The 27,200-nt window shown below is 39.1% G+C and overlaps 1 protein-coding gene across 1 annotated transcript in view; it reads right to left on the bottom strand.

Annotated features, from left to right (window-relative positions):
* Positions 1 to 3,450: 3,450 nt before the first annotated feature.
* The window catches only part of PHEX (phosphate regulating endopeptidase homolog X-linked), a 103,120-nt gene continuing 79,370 nt past the window's right edge, over positions 3,451 to 27,200 (bottom strand). Inside the window, exons 15-22 of the mRNA XM_044442415.1 lie at positions 23,043 to 23,101; positions 15,314 to 15,368; positions 10,361 to 10,428; positions 8,734 to 8,864; positions 8,539 to 8,604; positions 8,261 to 8,365; positions 7,715 to 7,791; positions 3,451 to 4,619 (exon numbers count right to left, since the gene is read on the bottom strand). Coding sequence (XP_044298350.1) covers positions 4,517 to 4,619; positions 7,715 to 7,791; positions 8,261 to 8,365; positions 8,539 to 8,604; positions 8,734 to 8,864; positions 10,361 to 10,428; positions 15,314 to 15,368; positions 23,043 to 23,101 — 664 coding nt within the window. The 3' untranslated portion in view covers positions 3,451 to 4,516. The remainder of the gene's footprint in view (positions 4,620 to 7,714; positions 7,792 to 8,260; positions 8,366 to 8,538; positions 8,605 to 8,733; positions 8,865 to 10,360; positions 10,429 to 15,313; positions 15,369 to 23,042; positions 23,102 to 27,200) is intronic.

Below are 27,200 nucleotides of genomic sequence, written 5' to 3'. Positions count from 1 at the left end.
AACTTATGCTGGCTCAAGCCTTGAGGCATCCGTCAGTGCCATTTCACTAACACAGTAGCTAATAGAAGCAGGCCATAAATCAGAGTAAAATATTTCAAGTTAAAATGCTGTATGCATTTCCCTATCTACATCTTACAGTTGGAACTACTAAAGGCTAATTAGTATCATATAATTATCTAGTTCTGTGATCACAGGTTAGTGTAACATGTTATCTGGCTTCTTTGTAACTACAAGCTTTGATAATATGTTTTAAAAGACCTATATGTTATAAAAGTCACTGGTGAATTTCAAGGAACTCATATTTTAAATTGGATTAAATGGGCTGCTATCACAGCAGATAAGCCAAAGCCTTCTGAATAATTTGCATTTTTCAAGCCAGGAAGCATGGACGGGCTTACATTTTCCTTCACGTTAGTATCCCAAGATCCTGCACAGCGAATCCTACCTGCTCTGATCCCAACCTCTTCTTCATTTGCATGTTTCTTCCCAGTAACCCTTACCCTGAGTTGATTTGTTAGCTGTTTAAACAGGTCTTAAGATGTACTTTGTTCAAGCTATACTATTTTTTATGTTTTAAATTTGGGTTTAAATTTTTGTATGATTGCTTTCCAGATGTTTTTAATGCTGCTTGGGATGTGTTCCTCACTTGGGCCTGCCTGACACCAACCTTAGCATATTGTCAGCACAAGGTTAAGAAAGGCTTCTGCTATGGGGCATCCAAACACAGCATTGCAATTTCCAGATCCTGGTATGCAGTTGCCAGAGTCCCCTGGAAAAGATGGCAGCTGCAAAGATCTCCTCCAACCATCCAGCATGTGATTGAACTTCAGGCATGGTGGCAGATAGGATAGGACTGGGAGAGGAGGATGGAAACCATGCCCATATGAAAACCATTTAATCATTTGTCAGGCACATCCAGGCCCCATAATAAATAAATAAAAATGCACTGAGTAGAAACCATGCAGTGTTGCTTGTTGTGATGCATGAACTCTACCATAGGTTAATTTGTGCTCACCTGACAGTTGTCAATTGGCAACCTGTCATTTGAAAAGTGAAGCTATAAGGGGTCCTTGGCCTGGAAGGGAGAAGCAATCACATCTGTCCCTTAGTTTTCAGATCCTCTAGTTTTTAAATATGTCCCTTATAGTTCTTAGTGCTCTCCACATTTTATATATTTCCTTTTTTATTTTTAATAAGATACAAATACAAACAATCATATAATAAAGAAAAAACACACTAGGTACATTTTTTTAAAAAAAGCATTACCCTTAGTGCACCCCTCCACAGGGACCATGGCTTCCCAGTATGTTTTTCCTTCATTTTTTTGCTCTTTCTTGAGATACCCCCTTCCTTCCAAAACTGCAAAACATCATTTGGGGGATTTTCTACATTTTCCTTAACATGTAGGTACTCCAGAGAAGGGAAATCTACATCCCACCCACTTTTTGAAAGCACATACTTTTGATGACTATCAAAAGGAATTGTTCTCTTTCTTAATGCTGTCATTTTAAGTTTTTTCATTTAGTAAGACAGAGCAATTATACACAGATTTTATGACTGCATATTTCCCTGTTGAGTCAATTTTGCTTTTTCTCTGCAAGTGAACTCAGAGACACTGACTATATAAAGATAGTATGCAATACATAAAAACATATCCATTGTTATAAGGTGACCCCTAAAAAGTCATGCAGTGCTGAAGATCATGAACAAACAGCATTAAAATAATAAAGGGAACAATATTGAATCAAAGAATTCTTGAAAGCTTTTATTATATGATATAGTTAACAAAATTCCTCCACTTCAACAAATTAGAATTAATTTCCATTTCTTCAAAAAAGAGTGCAAAATGTATACAACAATGATCTAAAAAGATTTGTTTTATATGAATGCACTTACTCCTGAATAGTTACATAGTGTCACAATGAAAAAAAAATCACAGGACTGAAAAATGAAATGTAAAATCACAGGAATGAAATCACACAATGAAAAAAAGCCACAGGAATCACAAGTAAGATTCTCCCACCCTTTACATTTGCCTGTAACTACATGAGAGGTTTTTGTTTATGTGGTCCATCTTGATGCCAAGTTGTCATACCATGCAAAGCTTGTGAGAAAGTCTGTCATTCATACAGTGGGTTGGATTCAGTCTTAATTAATTTCAGTTAAATCTAATTGAAATCATGTTAAACATCCTATGGAAACTAAGTGTGGCTAACTTATAAGAGATTCCAGTATTCGGGTAGGCTACATATATTTTATACCAGAGATGGGAACATTTAGGAGGCCTGGGGCCAGCTTTACACCCTGACATGTTGCACATACCACATTCCCAGATTCTGGAGGAAAATGGCCTCTGTAGTTATGGAGTGCCAAAAGGCTCACAACTGGAACTTCATTCCCACTCTGAATGCCTTTCACTGCCCAGCCCCAAAAGAATTGGGGGTCAGTGGGGAGCTTCAAGGAATGACAGAGGCAAGTGTTAGCCACTCCTGCTTTAGACATGCCCAAACAATGTGGAAGCAATTTAATGTAAGCCACAGTAATGCTGCACTGATATACTGTATTTTTCACTCTATAAGACTCACCTGACCATAAGACACACCTAGTTTTTAGAGGAGGGATCCATGGAAAGCTTCCTGATAATCACAGGCACATTCCCCACCACTTCCCCATGGGCTTCATTAAAAGACGGGTTGCCATTTGAAAACACACACCGACCTGTGATTAAGAGGTCTCACCTGCACCGGAGGAGGGAGGCGGAGCAGGGTGCGCCGAGCGCATGTCGGCCAAGTGTAGTGCAGCCGGGCTGGCAGCGGTCTTCCGGGCAGCGCGGTGGCGGCAGCGGTGGCAGGTCTTCCTGGCCGGTGGGGGTGAGCAGTCCATCTCTCCGTGTGGCCGGCAGGTTAAAGCCCGCGGCTCCTCCTCCTCTGCACCACTCCCCCTGAGCGGCACAGCTCTCACCTGCGCTGGAGGGGGGGGTGGAGCAGGGCGCGCCGAGCACGTGCCGGCCAGGTGGTGCCACATGGTGCAGCCGGGCCAGCAGTGTGCCGGCGGTGGTCTTCCGGGCAGCGCAGCGGCGGCAGGTCTTCCTGGGCAGTGGGGGTGAACAGTCCATCTCTCCATGCGGCCAGCAGCTTAAAGCCCGCGGCTCCTCCTCCTCCGTGGCAGGTCTTCCCGGGCGGTGGGGGTGAGCAGTCCGTCTCTCCGTGTGGCTGGCGGGTTAAAGCCCGTGACTCTCCTCCTCCGCACCGCTCCCCCTGAGCGGCACAGCTCTCACCTGCGCCGGAGGCGGAGGCGGAGCAGGATGCGCCAAGCATGTGCCAGCCAGGTGGTGCCACGTGGTGCAGGCAGGCCGGCAGCATCCCGGGCGTCGGGCACACACACATTCACTCTATAAGACGCACAAACATTTCCCCTTACTTTTGAGGGGGAAAAAATGCGTCTTATAGAGCGAAAAATACAGTATATAAAGACCACTTAAACTGTGATTATGGGAACAAGCTCTGCCTCTCCAGTTCCCAGGCTGGTTCCACATCCTTTATCAAAATTATGCATGTCACAGGTAAAAAAAATCTACTGTTTTGATCTCTGTTCCATGTTCAGGGTACAAAACTACTGTTGAGCACCTGGGTTAAGTGCAGGGAAGTTAAATTTACAGAGCAAAGTGTGTCCTCTTCCCTTCTGTTGTTAGTAGCAGTTTTTGCCTCTGAGTTTCTGAATTGCTAGTAGAGGAAATGTGGAACTATGTGCAGATGTATTCACAGAAAGAAGGGAGGAAGAGATGGAGGGAGGGAGGACAATTCAAACTAAACATGATGTAGTCACTTGTGTCTTTTTTTTAAACCACAGTGGGTACAAGAGCTTGGAAAGCAAGTGTAATTTTGCAGGGGGAGCGGGATTACCCAGGGGGAATCAGTGAAGCAGCCCCATCCTTACTTGATGTTCTTCTACTTAAATTCCCAAAGCTGCCTTGACTGGGACAGAGGAAAGTTAAGGAAAAGACACATAACTGCTGAGTATGAATAAAAGAGATTGAAGGTGTGGATGTGGATGTTTTTGGATATGTCCATTGACTGATATCAAAACAGCATCCTGGCACCAGACAAAGACTGTTTCTTCAACCCTATCTTCTGAAAAAGTATGCCACCTCAATTTTGCTAGCATTGAATACAGTACCATTTGCTTCTGAACAAACATATGGGATCGACCTGCTAAAGCATAGATTCAAAGTGATTGCAAAGCTTATTGATGAGGGAAAACCCATGGCTATATATTTTTCTGATGAAAACCATTCTTTTCTGTATCCAGTACTTTAAATAGTCCCTTTATCTTGAACAAGCAATTAAATAATAGTAGATTGGTGTAGCTCACCCACCCAGATGAAGATGCATCAAAAATCCCCCACAATTCTTGGCCAACGGTTGGTCAATGCTGTTCTGGAACACTGATAGCTTATTAACAATTTGGAACTCTTAAAAGGGGGGAGTGATTTCAGTGCAAGATTCCAGAGGAACTGCTACCAAAGCCGGCAGGAGTCTGCACCTCGATTCATTGTAGTATTCCCTGGGCAGCTGAAAGCATTCCTGAACTCCTCAAAATTGCTCATAGCACCAATCACTCTGGGAAAAGAAATATAAGCATATCAATTCATGCAATAAAGGGTCGAGTCTCTTCCCAATATCTAAATGTCTGGAAATGTTATTTTTCCAGTTATCTACTTTTGATGTCCTATTCTATCACAGTGCTGAGGAAACACAGAATAGCATGTACTAATGTTGCTACAGAATCATCCTGTGCTTGACAGGCAGTGGAACTGCATCTCACGATGCGGCTTGCCTACTGCAATCCCACCAATAATACCAATTATTATGCAGACAGTTGTGCAGACATAGCTAGATCAGGATGCAAAATGGTGGAGGGATAAGAAATGTCATTTGGCTGCTGTAAAGTTGAACGGTCTTAATGTTTCATCCAGAGAACATTCCAGGTTGGCAGGCACATACCTGTGCACCATTGCAGGTCATCATGCCCTATTCTAAACATTAAAAATTGAAATAGGCTACGAGTACCATTATTTAATTCACTTTCTTGAAGTGTTAGGAAATTATGGTATGATACCTAACCCAAAGTACATGTTGGCACATCCCCTTCCCATGCTCACCCACGACTCCAGTCCCCTTTTCCTCTGCTGTTTGTCTATGTTTCTTTTAAATTGGAAGCCTCTTGGGGTAAAGTCTTGTCATTTCTATTCTTTATTGAGCATCACGTAAAGAGATGGCACTCCATATACAGAGAAATAAGCAATGGCATCTGTGGTTCCTATTATCTCTAATTAAAACAAAACTAAAACTTTCCAAACATGAGAAAGGAAAATCAGAATGTTTGCATTCTAGATCCCAACACAAGATAAATCAGTCTGACTATACCTGCAGAAGGAAAAAGAGTTAAAGACTCATAGTGCCAACCTCTCAAATCTATTTATAGATGAAGTGGATATTCCATTCTGCAGTTATAAATGTAAGTATGGTCTAAGCATTGCTGCCACAAAGCAGAGAAGAAGGGAGAAGGGCCTAGGAAGGAATAGTGCCTTTGGATGTACGATTTGCATATAACTGAAGACAGAGGCACCATGTCAAAAGAAGCATTTCTGCTTCAGGCTACAGGCCCTGCTGCAGCTAGTTTCAGTAACAATGATAAAAAAAAAAACCCAGAAATCTTGCACCCTTGAATCTGCTGCCCGAGGCGGCTGGCTTCAGATTGCTTCACAGTAGGACCACCTCTGTATTTAGCTTCAAACTTCAAACATTTTTACCCATCCAGTATTCACAGGAGGGGTTATGAATATACAATGATTTCTCTTTGGTCAAAAGGCAAAATCACATCAACACAGAGAAAGTCACCAAAACTGCCTTGTCATATCTAGCACCTTGATTAGGTAATCCACAGAAGAGCAACTAGGGTGTCTTCCCAGTAGCATTCTATATATTTTATTAATCTGTTTCCCAAGGTAAACAACACTAATCTTGTCAATCACCTTTAGCACCACTCATTATGCATACACTTAATTATGCTGGTTACTTGCTGTCTGAACTGCCTTCAGACCAGCCATTTCATCTGAGGTGACCAGAACTGCATGCAATACTCTTGACGGAGGTACACCATTAATTTGTATAATGGCATTATAATCCTCTCTGCACTATTTTTCATTCCAGCTTTTTATTAATTCTGCTATCCCACACATTCATGGCTTGCAGCAGCATATTAAACAGAGATCTCAACGGAAGGTAGAGCCTGTAATTTTATCCTCATCTTTTTCCTGAGTTGATGGTATTAGAATAGTACCTGCACTGTCATGATTAATATATGCTTTGCATTCATTAGCACTGTGTTTTGTTTTGTTCTGTGGAGTTGCCTGTTTGTCTTGTTGGGTCTGTTATCTCTCTAGCTTCTCACCATTTTGCATAAGTTACCCAATAAAAATATAATTGAATTGTGCTGCTTCACTGCCAAACTCTTCCTTTGGAAGAGTAATACATGAGTTGAAATAGTATTTTCTAATCCCAAAAGGTAACATATACCCAATTTAACCCTTTTCATCCTGTTTCTTTCCCTGTTTTTTGTATCCAGTGAGTTTCACCGTAGACTTTATATAAGAAAGGAAAGAAGTGAGGAGGATTGTACACTTCCTATAGTAAGAAAATGTGCCATCATGTGAACTAATAAAATTTTGAAGGTTGGGCACGGACAGCCCTACCTTTGGGCAGAAGGAAGCAGTCATTTCAAATGGTAGAGACTGGCTGGTGGGAGTGATTTCCCTCTCTCCTGGTCATCACAGTCCTTTCTCCTGTTTCTGGGGCAGCAATCCAGTAGCAGCAGTCCTTTTTTGCTGCTGGCCTAGACTGACTAATGGCTTCTGCACTCAAGGTATTTTTCATGTGTTTATGATCCCTCATTCATGGAAGGGTGAGATCCTTCTCATGCATGTTTTTCAGCCTTTTGGAGAATGTTTTTACAGAAAGGAAAGTCTGGTATTAACTTTTAAACTGGAACAAAAGCCTCCTCAGAAGTGGCAAGTCCACTATATGCAGATGTACCACAGTACCAACTTGTGATTGTTTAACAGAATATATAGAAAGCCTGGTAGAGGGCAGGGAAGACATGCAAAAGATGCATGTTTTCTCCTGCAATGAAAATGGGGACAAAACCTCAGTAAAGAAGTGGAACAAACCCATCATGTAGAGAAGTCTTTATCCATCTTCCAACATGTCAGAGATAACATGGAAACACTGCCTAATCTAGCACGCAGGGAGGCAATAATAGAGAACAGAATACTAGAACATGTGCTAATAAATTCAAATCCTAGAGCAAAGAAGGGGAAGAGAAATATCGACTTGAATTCTAACTTTCCCCTTGCCTACAACACATAATTGTTCATCCCCACAAACCAGAGTTTTCCTGTTAACTTCATTCTGCTATCCTTTGTGGCCTCTGGAAGCTTTCTCTTGGGGACATGACATGAAAAAAGGCATGGGAAGAGGAGAAACATGTGAAAATGCTGAAGAAGTAAGTGAAAAGAAATCATTCTCTCCCTGATATGAGTAAAGAAGCTAAGCAAAAAAGCTGCTTTGCATCTACACTGCTATGTTTGCAGGAACTACTGAGTTTCCAATTGTGTTAACATGATGGGGAGTTGGGGGAAAACACCTTTGTATACCTGAACTGAGGAGGACTGTGAACTCCAGTGTAGATTTGCTCTCTTGCAGCTTCTGGTCTAAAGGAATTACATCTCACCTAAAAAGAATGATCAAACAAACATACAAACAATGAGCCAATGAATTAACTTAGACCTGAAATCCTAAATGAAATACATTTAAACTAGTCTATTTACAGTAGACAGTGATGGCCGGTGGCTCCAATGGAGCTACCCAGGTTGCTGTAGCCCCTTTCCAAACCGGTTCAGCACCATGGACAACTCCTTTAAAGTTTGGATAGAAACTCAGAATGGATACACCATTTTCCCATTTTCCTTGCTCCTTTGGTTTTGACTTTTCAAGTTATTTGCTTATACAGGGACAGGAGAAAATGGAAACTGACAGTAGGACAGGAAAGAGACAAAAACCACCCTCTTCCAAAAAAACTGATTGACAAAAAGCTCCAAGTTAACAATGTTCGTTATGCAATCAAGCAGAATTGTCTATTCACCACTAAGCAAGCAGCTAAATACGCACATCCCCTTTAAAGCCATTTTTGTCCTACTCACATGAGCATAACTGAGAAAGAAGAGCTGATTGTGGGTAAAGTCAATGCCAGGTAATAGGGGCTCTTCCTCCCCTTGCCTCTTTTCTTTGATCCACTTCCTATAGGCCTACAGACAGACACAAGGTGCACATTTAAGTGAGTGTAGATTTATGCAGCCCTTGTTAAGGGCTTTGTCTTTAATTTTTGGGGAAACACATGCAAGTGTGCATATGCACATGTGCGCACACACACACACACACACACAGAGGTGGTTTGCTTAAAAGCAAAACAATTACCTACCCTGAACGCTTCTCGCAAACCTCCATTGTCTGCAATGTTTTCTGCTAATGTCCTCTTTCCTTTTACCTGGTGAAATGAAAAACATGATGAATTAAGCCAGTTAGAAAAACTTCCATGCCAAACATTTTGACAAGATTCTTAAAAAAATAAAAAACGAAAAAACAACCTCAAGTTCTTTGCACATTCTTAACTTACATTCAAGCCTGCTTTCTTCCAGTAATAGTTGTTATATTGGTTGATCATACATTTTGTTTTTTCCTTAAATTTTTCTTCAGAATTCGAAGTCCACCAGGGATCCAAATTTCCATTTTTGTCATATTTACGACCTGCATTTTCATTTTCAATAATTTAAACAAATTATACGCTCATGATTAATAGAGACAGACACAGCTCTTAAACGAGTATACACATCTTTGCTTAACTTATCTCACCTCATTACAAGGGTAACGTGGACATGTTTCTTGCTCTACTATATTTGGAAAGCAAACATTATAGAAAATTTATGAAGTATGTGAACTTAAAAGACAGCCCAAATTTAGGCAAGGTATGAAAGTACAACAACAATACTAAGTCCAACAATACTGGATTTCTGTAATGTGCTCTACATGGGGCTGCCCCTGAAGACAGTCCGGATACTTCAGATGGTGCAAAATAGAGCAGCCAGGTTGCTGACGGGGACTGGGCGTTATTCTCATATAACCCCAGTCCTCTACCAGCTTCACTGGCTTCCCATCGAAGTCCGGGCTCAATTCAATTTGCTAGTTATTACATATAAAGCCCTTAATGTCTTGGGACCTGGCTACCTAAAGGAACGACTTCTTCCATATTTGCCCTCCCGCCCCTTGAGATCGGCAGCAGAGGTCCTCCTCCGGGAACCCTCTGTGAAAGACATTAGGAGGCAAAGTACCCGGAGGAGGGCTTTCTCTGTGGTGGTGCCCCATCTGTTGAATGTGCTCCCCAGAGAGGTCCGCCTGGCGCCGTCGTTATTTGTTTTTAGGCGCCAGGCCAAGACCTTTTTATTCAAACAGTATTTTAATAATCTTTAATCTTTATATATATTAATTGTGCAGCCAGTGTGTTTCCAGCTTTTAATTGTAATTGTTGTTGTTGTATTTATTTATTTCTGTGAGCCATCCCGAGGCTATGTAGTAAGGGGACGGCATATAAAAACTTTAAATAAATAAAGTGCCAGCTCCAAGTTCCTGATGGTACTTGAGCAAGGCAACCAGATTCCACCTTCTTACCACCATAGTCACCAATTTCTCTTGCCTGTTTGTGTTGCTATTATATTACATCACATTTATACCCCATCTATTTTCCTTTTCTAATGAACCCAGGCAGCTTAAATAATCTTTTGCTCCATTTAATCTATACATCAATTCCATGAGCTAGGTGATATTACCTCAGTGTCTGGCCCCCATTGAGTTTCATGGCTGAATGGGACTAGGACCTGGATCTCTATGTCCCAGTCCAACACTTTAAGCACTACACCACAGTGCTTCATATCATTGCTTTCACTTGCACACTTGACTAGCAAACAGTGATTGAGAAGCTATTGTCTATCTTCCTACCGCAATGGATGAGCAAGCAGGTTGCAAGCAGAAGAGAAACAAGTCCAGAGGACCTTCATCTGTTATTCCCTAGGATGTAAGTTCCCATCTGGTGCACAACAGCATCCATCCGTGATGCTAGAATTATTTATCCACAAGCAAAATCCATTGACTTCAATGGGCCTGATTCCCAGGTAACTGTTATCGGACTTATACCTGTAGTCATCATGTCTAATCAAAAAAGAAAAAAGACCATCTAGACAACTACCCACCATTATTATCAAATCCATGGGTGAACTCATGTCCAACAATTACTCCAATGGCACCATAGCTCAAAGACCTATAAAGGAAAAGGAGCAAATTCCTTCAAAATATATACATTTTAATGAGAATACAGGAATGCAAAAACACAAGAAACAATAGATTGAATGCCATTCAATATGCCCTCTAAATTCAAACATGTTACAATCATCTTCTACAACAATGGACAAAATACTTATTTCTCTAATTAAATATCCTTATAAAAATACCTGGTTGAAGGTACAATGTACTAGCAATGTACTAGCATCTTACAGATCATATGCCATCTACAAAAGGGGTTAAGCAAGGCTATGTTTTAGCTTTAGCCTTTTTCAATGTATATGTGAATCACATTACTGAGTATTTGACATCTTCAACATTTCATGTCCCCAGATACTAAATCCATATCAGTACAACTGTATGCAGACAATGCTGTATTGCTATCTCAAACTAAACTGGGTCTGAGAAGACAACTATGGGTATTTTCAAATTATTGCCAGAAGGGACATCTTGAGGTGAATTACAGCAAGACAAAAGTAATGATATTTTCAAAACACATTAGATTCTGTAAATGCTTCTTGGATAGGCAACCAGTAGAACAGGTTAGAGCTTTTAAATATCTTGGCATGATTCTTCAGGCATCAGGAACATGGACAGCACAACAAGAATATGCTGTGGTAAAAGCTTTGCATACCATAACAATTTTGAGACAGTTTTTTTACACTAAAGTTCAGAATTTCATACCAGCAGTGTTGGAAGTTTATAGAGCCAAGACATTAGCTCAGATGCTATATGAGATTCCAATTTGAGTCAGTACAAATTTAAAATCAATAGAAATTGTGCAGGCTAAATTTCTTAGGAAAAGATTTGCTGTACCAGGTTGCATCACAAATATTTTTCTGAGGTTGGAAGTGATCTTCCTTCAGTGTCTACACAGTCCAGGCTCAGGTTATTTTACTTTTGGCTACAGTGGAATTCAGTTTCATTTGGTCCTTTGGTCCTTTGTACTTTCCTTTGTAGTGGAGGAATGCATTACATGAGAGTAAGCAGATGAAAGATGAAATACATACTTTTTGACTATCACCTGACTTTTTCCTGACCGTTGGTTATGGCAAAGCAAGAAATTTATTAAAGTGGTGCCTGCACCATATTGAACATCAAATTAATCGTACAACACAACAAGGCACAGTGGGTTTTGTTTCCACAGGATACTCTGATGTGTCAACCTGACTTGGTTGAGGTATATATAGTTTTTTAAACCATAATAAGAAAGAATAATCTGTTATATGGTTTCCACACTTTACCATGGTTTTCCAGATCATCCAAACCTGGCACCATACTTTCCACTATGCTACCACAGAGTTCCCTGGAAAGATCAGCTGCCGCTGAAACATGGGATTGAATTTCAGTCAGGGTGACTGATGGAGTATGTGCCAATAGCAGGATGACTGAGTGAGGAAAGTGGAAACCATGCTAGCATAGGAAACGATTGTCTGTCAGGCAGGCAAAATAAAGTGCACCATGGAAACCATGCAAGGTTGCTTGTCATGACATGAGAACCTACTAATTTTATGACTATAACTAGGGAATGGAGGCAAGGATTCCATAAACAAGTAAACTTTTGTAGAAAAGAGCAGATCAAAGTATCAAAGTACTTCAAACACTTTTCCCTGTGTGTGTGAAAACCAGGAATACCTCAGACCAATACTAGAAGTACTGGACATAGAGTGTGTTTGTGTTTTGAATGAACAGTTCCTTTGACTGTTTTCACAGTAATAGGCAAATCACATTTGAGAGTTAGATTTATATGAACAGTTGCAGAGCTTTTCACAATTAACCTTTTGTCATCAATTATCTATTCCCCAGAACTGCAAGGTGATAAATGAATAGCTCCCCTTAGCAACTGTACCTTTTAGTCACAGAAAAGGGAAGGAGGGAGGGAGCTATGTGTTGTAAGATGTCTTAAGATCAGGTTGGGTTGGTTATAAATAAAATACATATATTAGTTATAGTTGGTCCTACTAGACTTAGCTATGCAATCAGCCAAGAAGAACATTTTTGGTTTAGTTTGTTATTTTTATTTATCTCTAGGATATTGATAAGAATGATACTATATATAACCCTTTTAAAGGATAAAGCCCTTGCTTATTTAAATATTGAGAGCAGAAGAAGAATGGAGGACTGCTATCAATGAATACAAGATGTAATTTTGGGTTTATGAAGGGAGTGAAGGAGTGCAAATTGGTACAGACAGAGATAAGGCCCTAGGGAAGAACAGAAAGAACACATGCAACAATAAATGCATTGCTTGCAGCGTTGTCACATTATTTTAAAATCCAAGCACAAGAAAGTCTGATCTGGATTGGTATGACACCATGAGCAAATGGAGCATTAACCCTTTCCATCCCCACTACTGTTTTGAAAAATGGTGCCCCTTGCTGCAAGTAGGGAGAGTGGGAAACTGCTCCTAATGGCACCAGTGGGAGATATTTCTGCCTTCCTAGTTGCATTGTAGAGAGTACTTTTTTTCCAGGATCTCATCTACACACTTGATTTTAACTTGTGTAATAACATATAGCAAACCACACATTTAATGACACATGTATGCCTCAGAAGGCAATCTAAGGAATGTAAATAGGTTACAAGAAGAAAAAGAGAGCTACAATGGAATGTATCTAGTCCTAATTCCCAAAACCCATCTAGAGAAGAAAAGAATATTTATGAATTGTTCATTCCAGACAGGATTTATAGATATGTATTTTTAAATTCAACTTGATGCATTCCCTAGTTAGGCAATATTGTGGTTCATCAGTTAATAATACACCAATATTGTGTTATATGAAGAGACTGACGCTTTCAAAGTATCTTTTAAACAGTTAATGATCCGTAACATGCTAATTGCTTTCAGAGTCAAGACTAAACCTCATGATCTAATTTCTACTCTGGCTTTTATTTTGTTACGTCTTCTACAAAAGGTAGTTTATATGTCATAAAATGCTTCCTACTGATTTTTCCCCCTGTCAATGCAGAATTCCATTATACCATGAGGTTACACTTCAACAATGGAACCATCCCGTTTTGTGGCAAGATTATTATTTTATATTGTATTGTAGACAGGTGTGGCATCAGATATAGAATGCAATCTTAAGAGAAAGGCTGTTCAACTTTTTGATAACATCAAGCAGCATGCCTAGAATACAAAACAAAGCCAGACCTCTGGCCTTGTCTCTGACTGAGCAACACTAGAACAAGTGCACAACACCTACTGTGCGGTTTGGTTGTGTAGATGCTCTGAACATTGTGCTTCTGGCAGTGAAACTTCTCACAATGAATGAGTAGGCAACATGCCATGAAATATTTGCAAGTCAAGTTCTGAAGAAACCAAGATATCCAAATGTTTACAGTCCCCTTTCTCGGAAGAAAGGTTCAGTTTGGCTGGGAATAACACCACCAACAGGCTCCAAAGACAAAAATAGCTTTGTAGGAAAGGCTGATGTCTAGACAAAGATCGTGGAAGCTAAGAGGCAGCCATCCCAGAAGCTAGGTATATGGGGGGGAAAAACTGGTGTGTGGGCAGCAGAATGAGAAACAGAAACCCAAAGGAAAGTTTGATGAATAAGGAGACTTGAAGTAAGAACAGATGAATAAGAATTCAGGAAATGGAATCTGAATTTCACACATTGTGCTGGTTGAGATGACCAGATCTCATCTTAACTAGCCAAGAGATGACTGCACCTTATAGGCACATTCATAGAGCCTTTGGTCTTCTCATCATGATTTGACCAAACAACCAGGAACTCTTTTATTAGCTATAGTTTCGATTATGCCCAAACCCTGAAGCTACATTTGATAGCTCTGGAACACCTTGATATTTAGAACAAACCAGCTGTGGCTCCTTTTCCTAATGACTAGGAAACAGGATGCTGCATGTGTAGTACAATATTTCAGAAAGAGATGAGTCTTCCACAGAAGGTCATTCATAACTATTATTTCATAATTAATTGTTGCTTTTTTCCCATTTGCCTTTTCAAGTGGATATATCATGAAACAGAAATTTTCAGCCTCTGCCCTGAGAGTATTTTGGAGAAGAAAGATTGATCCTCTCTCTTAACTGAAAGCAGGATCCTACCAGTAACAGTCATCCCAGTAGTAACCAGGCCTTGAGATTTAAGAACTGAAAACGCAAACACAGAAACCCAATGTCCATGGAGATAATCCATGCATAATCTATTGAACTCATTTGCAGTTCAAAACTGTGTAAGTGCTTTGTTAATATATATTTTTAATTCTTTCTAATTAACATGGGAATGGAAATGGTTTCTGTTCAGTCCCACTGAAGGAACAGTTTGTGTGTGTGTGATGCACACACGCATGCACAGACACACTGACTGAAAGAGAGGCTTCCCCTCTCTTTCAGTCAGTGGTATAGGGATGGAATGGAATAGAATAAAATGAAAACTTCTATGAGGATCTTCTACACCTTGGTCCTTTTGCAAGTGTAAGGATTCCCTTGAGGCTTCTGCTCAGCTGTAACTACTATCAGTATGAATGCTTCTGAATATTTAATTCAAGTCTTCCCTCGGCCTGCTTTCAGTTAACAATATACAGGCTGAAAGTAGCAAAACACTAAGACAGTTATTATTTTCTGAAGAAATCAATGGTCATTTTAGATGCATATGTAGTGTCCTCTGGTATTAAAACTGACTATCTCTCAGGGAAGTAGCTTTTCATACCATTCTTTATTTTTAATGAAAAAAGAAGTTAACAAAAGCAAATACAGTATAAGCAAGAACAGGTGCCTGTTTTCTCAGATATTGTGTGTACAGTAATATTGGCCTAGTGTATCAAACTATTTGTCAGATTATTGCCTTCACAGGTCCCCCTTTTCATTATACATACTGTAATTCATTTACAACTTTTTTTACCTGGGATACTCTGTTCCCCAAAAGAAAGGCTTCTGGAGTTCTCCTGCTGGGAATCCTGTGGTGTTTTTAAAAATAAATAAGAAGAAAAATAATAATAGGAAAGTCAGTCCAACTAAATAAAGAAGACAGGGATTTTCCAAGACATTTCTGAAAAGCAGGGTCTCTGTTTCTTTACACATTCACTGTCAATAATGTTAATCTAGTAGCTAAAGTATTGTGAATCTGGACTATGAATCAGGAATGCAATGTGCTCTTGTAATTAAAGCAGATATCAAGGTCAGACAGGGAAAATGTAAACACATTTTTTTAAATTCTCTGAATATTTTGAATTGTGTGGGCAAAATGGATAGCATTTTTTTTCAAAAAATAGAATCACTACTCAAGTGAGGGGCTTGCTGAGTCATTCACAGAGGGCAGCATAATTAAATCTGACTTGCCAAATGAGTTGGGTATGCCATGCTATTATCCACATTTGGCTTCATTGGTAGTTAGAGATGACTTAAAAGCAAATAGTTCAATGCCCTTATCATCAAAAGACAAAGTTCAAAACATTCATTCAGCCTATACTTTCCAAATGGTCTATGCCAATTATTTTAAACCATATTTAATTTAATTTAATTTAATTTAATTTAATTTAATTATTTCTATGCCATGTTATATTGATAAGCAGACTAGAAAGATTATTCTATCATATTATTATATATTATATTAAGTATACAGACAAGTTGTTGGGTCTTATCCCACTGTCTGGCTGAAATGAAAGCCCACCAATTAGCACTGGATTTGTGTATCGCAACAGCCACAACAACAGAATGCCATTCAACATTTGAAAGACCAGCTTCAGGATTGTTGCACAAGCTTCCAGTCATATTTACGATTCTACTGCAAAAATGGGCTTGCCATGGCAAATATGGGTGAAGCATGAACTGTGCACATGATTAGGCCATCCTGCAGTCACTTTACCACAGACACTTTACCACAAACTCTGTTCAGACGCCTTCCAGAACACATGTTACTTAGCCTTTGCTTTCAGCAAATGTGAAAAGAGAATGCCTGAGTTTCAATGTAACTACTTTCAGGGATTACCCACTCTATAACATGCAAGCTCCGATTCATGACCAAATGTTCTCAGTGATGAGGGCAGTTGCTGCAATATCTACAGTTTTCCTCATATTTGCTTTAGACTTTCTTTATGTATGGAAACAAGCAATTCATTGATTAAGCCTGTAGAGCTATTTCTAAAAAGCACATACATCTACCTACTGGAACAGCAGGCTTTTGGCCCTTTCCACATAGCATTATTTCAAAGGATGCACTAAATGTAACTCATGTCAAGTGAAGCAACAAGCAGTAAGCTCTTTTGGCTGCCCATCTGCTGTCTGCCGGCTGCTGTTCCCCTGCTACAATTACCACCTGTTTTGGCACTGATCTATGAGATGGAAAATGATAAAAACTGATTTTCTGGGGACTAAGGTCCCTCTAATGGTCTATTGTTGTTTGGAACTTGTCAAATAAGCTTATTTCTATGCTGTAGAACCAAATTAATTACACCAGCATGGCGAGCAAGGCATCTGCCACCCACATTTTCAAAAATTGTCTTAGCACACCCGAGAGTGTGAGCTTCATTTCTGCCGTGTGGACAATTAAATGTCTCCACTTTTCTAACTAAAAAGCCGTTACTCTATGTACAGTTGAAGAAACAAAAACATTAAGCATTAGCCACTGCTGTCTTCATTTTCAGGGGCCTTTCTTCTTTGAAACATCTTAGAGAATGACACGGTCTCATTGGATAGTGACAACCAGATCATAATATGACAAGTTTTATTGCTTGGCTATCATAGTTCAGTGTTTCTGATATGGGATGCAAAATGCCTAGAGCAGAGTTCAGAGGCCTGTTTCATTCACTAAGGAAAATGTTGAGATAAACATACAACTAATATCATATGTGCAGAAGCGCAGTTACACCTGAAAACGCATATCCACATCATCATCATCAAAACAGGTGGGTTAAGCTAAGAATCAGTGACCAGCCTATGTCACCCAGAGTGCTTTGAGGCAGACTGATGAGTAGAATGTCGACCTCTCAAGCCCCAATCTGAACACTCCAACCACTACACCACACCTTAAAGAGGAACAAATTTATTATAGCTTAAACTTTCATGAGCTGGAGTGCACTTTAGCAGATCCAGGAAGTTGGCAAGTATTTGCTTGTGGTTTTACTTTTGCAAATAACTAGTACTGTTCCAAATTTTGTTCCTTTTTTTTCCAGTTGCTGTGAAGATGGGCCAAAAAGAAATTGCACCTGAGAAATGAAGGAAGAGATAAGAATTTTGGAGATTTTTTTTCCACATTGCAGGGCCTGAGTTTTTATTCTGTAAGGAAGAGGGCTAGAGGTACATGCACGCTCTTTGTTTGCCAATTTCCCCATCCTTACATCTTTTTCTACTGCCTGAGATTCCTGGAAACCTTCTAGAGTACTTCCTCCCTTGGGACTTTCCAAGTCCTCTGGCCTGCTGAGTGACTGAAAGCTAAAAGAAGCATTTTGGTTTGGATTTGTTGCTGTTAAAAGTCCTTTTAATAACATTAACAACAGCACCTCATGCAGCTTTCAGCTGCTCAGCAGGCAGAAGCACTAGAAAGCACTAAGGGAGGAAGTCCAAGCTAAGATTTCTAGAAGTCTTTTGAAAAAACTGAACAGTTTTCACACATTCTCAAAATCCCAATGAATGAGACAGGAAAATCCCAATGAAAGAGACAGGAGACAAGGAGGTAGCAAAAGAGTAGGAGCGGTTCTGGCACAACAATAATTACACAAAGAAGCAAATTAACACCTGTAACAAGATATAACATTCAGTTGTCATGATTCAGGTCATAGGTGATCAAACTGAACTCGCTAAATTGTAATTCAGCCATTTCATAGTTACCTGGCTGGAATAAAATTTTCTAGGCCATGTTCAGAGATTAACACTGAGGGGGCCCACAGTCTAGCAGACAAGACATAAAAGCAAAAAGGGAATTGGAAAATAAAAGGATATATATCTGCTTTATAGTCTGTCATTCTGTGTCAAAGATATAGAGATATATAATGTGGCATACCCAGAAAATTAACAAAGATGGGCTAAAATACAATGTTTAATATAACCAAAAAATAAAATAAAAAAGTAAATAGAGGGAATTAAAAGCAACCATAAAAGAGCAGGAAGCACAGATGAAAGCTTGAATGACATCTTCTGGGGATTTGAACTGAATTGATCCAGAAATGATGGTTTTCTGGCATTGTAGCTTTTCCTTCCATTCAGTAATAATGTATATGCATTGCATTAGATGAAAAGAAAGAGCATATAGTAAAAGGCACCTTAATTCTTTTATAAGGCATTGTCCATGTCCTTGTAAATACAAATGCATGCATGCTAGCCAACCAAAAGCCTAGCTTAGTTGGTTCCTTACTCTAATTCAGACATTCATTTCTATTAATAGGTCTTCAAATGTCATTTGACTGCTGAGAATTACCAAATTAATTTTGACCTAAATGGAATTAGTTGGATGTTCTAATGAAGGTCTCATTTAGGATTGATTAGTCAATTGATTACTTAAGCAAATCAAACTCATTAAATTTTAATTTTACTTAAATATCTACCAGTGGAATAACATAGCATGTGTAGCATGTGCACTGTGTAAATCATCTATCAAATATAATTAGCAACAGTCCATTTTGAAAAATAAAGGTAATATTGATTTACCTTTATTATTGATTTACATATAGAAACAGAGAAATAGAGTGAGTCAGAAGGGGCCTCCCGGGCTATCTAGTTTGACCTCCGGCACCAGCCGGCTCCGCTCATGACATGCCCACCATGTGCATGTCCAGCCTATCTTTGAACACCCTCACCGATATAGAAACATAGAAACAGAACGATATAGAAACAATATAGTAAGTGAATATAAAAGTTACAAAATTAAGGACAAATTAAATCTAACAAAAGTCTATGGAACAAAATCAGTACTGCCAGTGGAAATTTAGTTGATTATTTTTTTAGAAAAAAATGGAGTGAAAAGGGATTGAATTCTGGTAAAATATTTATGCCTTTAATTCGAATGGTTAACATATTCTAGAAAATTATCTCTGTTCTAGGGAGCTTATACTGAAATATTTGTATGTACTTAGGTAGGTAGGGAGGTATTTGGTTATCTTGCTCTCCCTCCAAGGAGCTCAAGGTTTCTCTCTTTAATCATAATATGGGATATCCGGAAAGGATGAATAAGCCTAACAGAGGGTAAAAAGGAGTTATCTAAAATGAATGCATCATCTTCAGGGTGGGATTTGCCCACATATTCTAGAAAGCCTTCTCATAAAATGGCACAAAGTCACCTAACGATTGAACTTGTCAGAATGGTGTTGATCAGGTCTAATACAAGCAATGCTTTCCTAATAGGAAGAATGTTCTGATCATTCTATTGAAAACAATGGCTTTGTACCTGGGCATAGCTTAACTTCCTCTATGTATTTTTTTAAAAAGAAAGCATACCATTAACCTTCCTCTGCATTAAGGTTTTACTGATCATTTGGTATCAGGGCAAAGTCATGTTATGCAACAAAGCCTGTAGTCTTTCAAAAAGAGAGAGAGAGATTAGGAAAGGTGCCACATGAGAGGTTCACCTGGAGCTTATGTTGATTTCCAGTGCCAGCTGATGACCTCTTTAGTTCTCTAGGCTAGGGATGAAGAACTTTTGGCCCTCCAGATGTTTGGGATGCAACTCCCATCATCTCTCACCATTGGCTATGCTGGCTATGGCTCATGGAGGATGTAGGTCAAAACATTTGGCCAGCTCTGGTGTACACCTTTTAATTTTAATGTACATGTTTAGCTGTTGTTTGTTGAATATTATTTTTGTTTTTGATAATGCACATTTAAGACTAAGAGGAAGAATACCATAAAGAAGGAATTCAATCACAAAATGATGAATAACATAATGAAAAAATAGGAAGAATTGGACATAATGTAAATGTGAACAGCTTGAATCTTTTAATTAGCAAGACTACTTGAAAATATAAGCTCCAAAACAACTCTACTTATTAGCCATCAGGAAGCTGCTGGGCTGCTTTTAAAAGTGCTTTCTCATCAAGAAACTCCTGATTAGCCAGCAGGTTCATGGATAGCTAAAAAAATAAAAATAAACTCCTGCAGAAAAGTCCACATATGTGTGAAAATCCCTGCCTTCTCACTGGCAGGAATGCTCCAAACAGGGGGAGGCAACATTTCCCTTTCTGGAGTAGCTCGAGATGCACAGAAGTGTCGAAAAAGTAGGACACCCTGGAAGCTGTCAACTGAACATTGAAAACCTCGAGGCTCATATTTGATAAGCGGGAAATCTTGTCACTGCACTTCTTTGGATGCACATCTTTGGCTGCTTTTCCCATTCCTCTGGTGCTTTTTTCCTGGCATTAGGAAATTGTCCCTTTGTAACTGTCAGCAATTTAGCCTACATGCATTCTGGTTACTCTCAGGATGATATGCCATAAATTGTACATAAGAGTTTCTGACTACCAGTTGTTTAATGATCATAGCCAAATGCCTCTTCCTTCTCCCTGCTTGCCTTGCTCCACCAGCCTTCTTCCTAGATTAGGTTGCTGAAATAAAGTGTGTGTGGAGGGGGGGGGCACAGGGGGAGGGCAGTCAGAAATGAGATCTGGCATGAAATGACTGTGAGCTCAGTTCAGCCATGGAAAACAAATTCTTCAGTGCAGCATGTGAAACAGCACCATCTTTTTTTCTAAGCATCTTTGTGATGCTCACTCTGGAATGGCCATGTGTCCTCTTTACAAGGAACAGTTTTCTATCAGAAGGGTTGTCCTTTCCAATTCTGGTTTAACCATAAGGAACCATAAGCACTGTTGCCCATCACCTTTAGCACCTGAAATTGAAGAGGCCACCCACAGGACACCTGGTCACAGTCTTCCACAGGATGAAGAGATGTACTGCATTTCTATTAAATGTTAAGCATTACTTCTAAAGTGGCACCTGTATTTATAAATGACAATGATCTATGCAAACCATTGTTTTTTTCATGATGCTTTCCTCTTTTGTTTTATTTTTGGGGTGAGGGCTGGATTTATAAGTGGCCACATCCCTGAGGAACAACTGTGTAGATCTTGGAATACTATTCCACAAGCCTGAAGTGTCCCCTTCTCTACATAGAAAATTATACTCAGCTTGGTACAAACAATTTCAAAAAATATGTATCCCTAGTATACCAGTACCTAGATACAACAGCAGGGCATCTCTAAACAAGGTCAGTTCATGCCAGATGAGTTTGTTAATGCCTGAAAACAGTTTTGTTTTGTTTTTTAAGGCAGAGAACAGCAGGATGCCAAGGTCAAATGCTACAGATTCAAAAAGGTCAGCAGGAAAAGAGACAGAGCCCAATTGCTTGTATGCCCATGCCTGATTGGTTATGTTTGACAGCTCTCAGCCTCTTGATACTGTTAGACACAGCTGAGTGTGAAATCTTACATCAAGAATCCTGACTTTTTGGTACAGCTTTGTTTAATTTGCTACAGAAAAATAGCTCTGGAACACAAACCATGCTGAGATGAAAAAACGGCTTAAGACAGAATATCTCACAATTCAGTAACTACTAAAAAGAACCGAAACACATTTCATACATATCTACACACAAGAAATGGTGCCAAATTAGTAAAAACAGGCATTTTTCTTCCATATATTTCAGGGTCAACTACAGAAATGGTAGAATCTGTCTTCAATAACCTTGAATAAGTAGAAAGAAAAAGGATGCGGAAATGACACGATGAAATTGACATGAAGGGGTGGGGTATCAACAACTACAACATAACATCATTTCCTAATAGGTGAAATGTCAAAAAGTGATTCAATGTGAGTGCAGCACTTAATGTCACAACTTAGCCTTGTCTAGCTACTACATCTCGTTTATGAATGATTACACAGAACCTGAGCAAAATCAAATTATTCATTGAGTCAAAAACCATGAAGCTTCCATCTCATAGGGAGCAATGACCATTGATTAAAAACCCACTTCTTCAAGATTTCAAGCCATTATCCAGGTATATGAAGAATAAGAACAGCCTAACACGCTGAACTAAACGATGAATCAATCCATACTAAAAAGAATGGACAGCACAAGCTATAAGATACTCTAATGACTTGATTCTATGCCAGTTTTTTCAAACAAGACCTGCTTAATACCAGGTCAATGTGCAAACGGCTTACAGATAGTTTTAAATATGGTTAAGGGTATACAAATCTATTAAATAAGAAATAATAGAATTGCTGCCTAAGGCATTAACCGATGAACACAGGGAAACTATTTTCCAGGGTATTAGCCATCCCACCCATATGAGGCATGCAGATACTATATTACTCCCCAAAGTAACGATACCCTTCCTGGGAAAGGTGTTTTGTTATGGTTTAGGAAGTAAGCATGTCCTATGGCTACTCCTTGTGGCTCCTATATATTGCAGCATGGAACCTGAACACAGAGAAGCAGCTTTCAAGCTGCAATGGCAATGCATTTCTCTACCCATAGACCCATGATAGCTGCAGCTAGTATCATTTTTTTCATATTCACACAAAGCTACTGGAGGTTACTGTGCAAAAAGATGTGACTCTGAGTGCCAGAAAAGAGTGCCTCTTTCAGAAGATGGAGGATCATTTCTGTGCAAAGAGTTGAACTTTAAGAAGCAGATACTCACTGATCTGATTTGTAGATGAACTGTAAAAGGCATTGACTGTAGTTGGACTAGTGAACCACCTGTTGTGAGAGTAAGAACAAGTTAGATTCTATAAGCTTATGGACAGAATAAACAAGCAATAAGGAAAAAAGATGTAATAAGATATGAAAAGTCAAAGCATTACTGCAACTGGAATGTTCCATTTGTGGTGCTATTCAAAACAACTGCATGGAACATTTTAAAAAATGATTGCATACTTCCACATTTTTAATTTTATTTCTCTTGCCACCCTTTTGCGTTACAGATGACTACAGGAAAGTGAAAGTGGCACTGGGGAGCCTAGAGTTGGTCATGGGTTGGGGCGGGCCTACCCACACGTTGGATCATTGTTGGATGCATCAGGGTAGGTGGCTCATTAGGCGCACTGCTTGTTATGCAGTTTGGCTTACCATGGTATGTGAACTTTTGGGAAATAGTTACCTGCCCTTTGCCATGCCTCCCTCTTAATGCTGGGGCCCAGGAGAACTCTTGTGTCACATACGACAGGGCCCAGTTTCAGTTCCCTGCATGTATGGCTTGCAAGCAGGAGAGTCACTGCCAGCCAGTTGCAACAGAACTGGGCTAGGTGGGCGGACAGTTAATTCCGTGTTAGGCAGCTGTCTATGTTCTTAGGACAGTTTCTCAAATTGCCAAATGTACCCCCAGCCCAAAAATATTGTCTACCCTAAGGCAGAGGGAAAGGGTTCCCCCCTCTTCAATTTCCCCTTCTCACAAAGTCCATACATTTATTTTCTAAAAGCCTTAACAGTCATTATGCCTTTTGCCCAATTTGGCAACATCCATGAACAAATTCCTAAATATTAACAGTTCCAGAGCATACATTTGAGCAAAAACTTTGATTTAGAACAATAGCATACCAAACTAAGCCTTCAGGGGTTAGGGAAATCACAACTGATTAGTGAATGGAGGAAAACAAGATGGCTTTTGAATAGTAAATCCAAGATGGCAAGTAACTTGCAGTGGGCCATATCTGACATGTATTCCAAGGCAGACATAATATGAAAGAAGCCATAAGCCTCCCTATCCTAAATGAATTCAGAAAATGAAGTAGCGAGCAGAGAAGGAGATGATTGCAATCCAAGATGGAGAAAGTTATATGAGGGGAAAGCTCCATTACTTCTCCCTTTCTCCCCTTCATTTCTTGTAATTCCTGTGATAAAACTGCATCAGAATTCAGCTGTGTAATAGTATCAATAATTAATTGTTTGTTGACAATAATTTTTCAATCTGTATTGATAATGGTTTTACACTGGCAATGTATGTTTCAGTACAGAACTCTGTACTTCATTATTATTATTATTATTATTAATAAGTAAGAAAGTGAGAACTAATTGACTGAAACTTCAAGGAGCAATATAATGTGCATATCTTAAATATCCATCATTACATCTTTATATCAATTCTTTATAGCAATAAATTCTTGACCCAGCAGAATTTATGGAGGATACATGGAAAGCATTACTTAATTCCCTCCTTCTCCACTAATAAAATGATAACATGGCAGATATATTTTGTAAGATAATAGAAGCCCAAAGATGACTGACATCTATGCTGAGGAGTCAGGAGAAAACATTTAGCAGGGTTGACTGCATTCCAATTTCAGAATCATTTACAGCAGCAGCCAAATAAACTAATCTGAAATGCAGGTGCACAGCTGCTCATAAGGAGGTGTCCTTAACCAGGACAACACTGAATGACTTTTGCTACGACCTGAAGGGGCACATTTGAAACACTGGGCACTTTTATTAGAAATTTAAATGCCATTGCACATTTCAAGTCTCTACCATGGCCTGAACCTTTGACATCATCTCTCTTTTCATAGCTGCCTCAACTGTCTCACGGCTTTTCCTCTGAGCTCTAACAAAGGGAGTTCTACCAAGTTGAACCAAGAGACTTCAAAGCTGTTCTTTAACCCTTCTTCAATAGGCACTGCTAATGTTTAATTTACCAGTCAATGGGAATTTAGAATACTTACTTTATTCTTTAGTCCATCTACAGTATCATGGGGCTTCTTGGTAGTTCCCTCATTCCACCTAGGTTGTTTACACACACACACACACACACACACACACACACACACACACACACAGTCTGAACACAGACCTGCAGAAAGATGGCTGTATCATATTCCTTCCAAACATGCCTTGGCAGTAATCTCAGTTCTTCTGAGGTTGTGTCAATGGGTCATTTTGCACTGTTAAACACTTGTATTCTAATAGAAGCATTAGGGTTTGTAAAATGATTTAAAGGTATAATAGAACAATTATATTCAGGAAATGTGCCAAATATGATAGTAAATGATGGTATAATGGAGCAATTATTCTTGGGCAGGGTACTATACAAGGATGTTGCCTTTTTCTAATATTGTTTGCTTTAGTATTTGTTTTACTATTAGCAAATCTTATTAGGAATAAAAATGCAATAAAAGGCATAGGTTAGATCAGTTTATTTGTTGATAATACTTCTACCATTGGTCCATCTACCTGGTCCATCTACCATTATGGACCAGGTTAGAATGCATTTGAAGTATTTGAAGAGATAGCAGGTTTAAGAATAAATCAAGAGATGGTGTTAATTATGACAAAGAAGACAAGGAAAAGATTAAGTATGCAGAGTCAGTAAGTATTCACCAAGAATTTAGAATGTTTAAAAAAAGAATAATTTTGATAAATTGAAGAATGACATAAAAGAGAAACTGAATGAATTTAGAAGGACTGGATTATCATGGTTTGGTAGACTGGAGATATTTAAAATGAAAATCTCACCTTAGATAATTTTTTGTTTATGATGTTATGAATTAAAATAATATATAAAGAATTAAAGAGATGGCAAGGTATGATTAACAAGTTCTGTAATGGTGATAAAAATAAAATAATGGATTTTAAAAAATAATAAAAAGGGATTTAAATAAAAAGAAGATTACATAGATCACAAAAGATAGGGAGACTTGGTACTCCTAATGTAAAGTAGTAACAAATCGAATGAAGCACATACCAGATATTATATTAATACCTGAAAAGGTAATATGGTCAAAATTAGAAATTTCTCAACTAGAAGGAACCTTGATAGATTGTTTAAAGATATAATAAAAATATTATTTAAAAGGAAGAGAAGCCTTTCCTTAAAAATACATTACAGATTTGGGATAAGGAAAAGTTTATGCCATCAGTCTTATCATAATATCCAATTAATTAATTATAATTAAATTTGAATTGCATTAAACTAACTTGGTTTAATGTGATCCAGCTAGAATGCTGGACTGAAGATTGGTTAAAGAAAAGAGATGGGTGTAGAGACAATACCAAAACACTTATATTCTGCTGGCCTTTCTTAAATCTAACAGGGCCTTTTGCTGCTTGTCTTCCAAGCTTCCTTTTGTTCATCAGCATTAAGGAACAAAGGAGGCAGGGAGGCTTTAGAAAGGGAAAGATTATGGCCCTTTTGCAACTTAGCACTGTGCGTGTGTTTCTTAGGCATAATCCATATCTCACCTTACCTGGTAACCTGGATTTAATTTATGGATCTTTGTTTAGTCTGTAAGAGCATAGAATGGAACATTCTGGGAGCCAGTGGTCAGACTAGATGGCCCGGGAGACCCCTTCTGACTCACTCTGTTTCTATATGAAGCAGTGCAATTTACACAATGCTCAGATAGGCCTTGGGCTCACAGCAGGAGAAGCCTCAAAGCATTCCAACTGAAAGTAGACAAATTTCTGCTTCACAAAGACCAGTGTTCTGAATACACATCTGCATCTCATGCCTATATTTCACTGAAATACATGCAGATGAGAAGCTTAGAAATGTACGCCTATATGGTATACAGAAATTGACACCAGTGTAGAGAATGTATTTTGGGAGGAGTGGTCCTTTGAAACTAGGTCAAAGTTCTATCCATAGAAACTTATGATGTAATCTAGTTGAAAAAAAGTGGATGTCTTATTCCCCCCTTCCTCAACCTGGTCCCATACCCTGGCTACCATGTTGGCAGGAAATGATGAGATGTGCAGTCCAATATGGCCAGAGGCACCAGGCTGGTGAAAGCTGCCTTACATTCATGTCACATGCACTAAGTTCCCTCTCTCTCTCTCTCTCTCTCTCTCTCTCTCTCTCTCTCTCTCT

The sequence above is a fragment of the Varanus komodoensis genome, unplaced genomic scaffold, assembly GCF_004798865.1.
Source record: "Varanus komodoensis strain SLA01 unplaced genomic scaffold, ASM479886v1 scaffold4, whole genome shotgun sequence".
Taxonomy (NCBI): Eukaryota; Metazoa; Chordata; class Lepidosauria; order Squamata; family Varanidae; genus Varanus; species Varanus komodoensis.
This window is presented reverse-complemented; position numbering and strand designations above follow the sequence as displayed.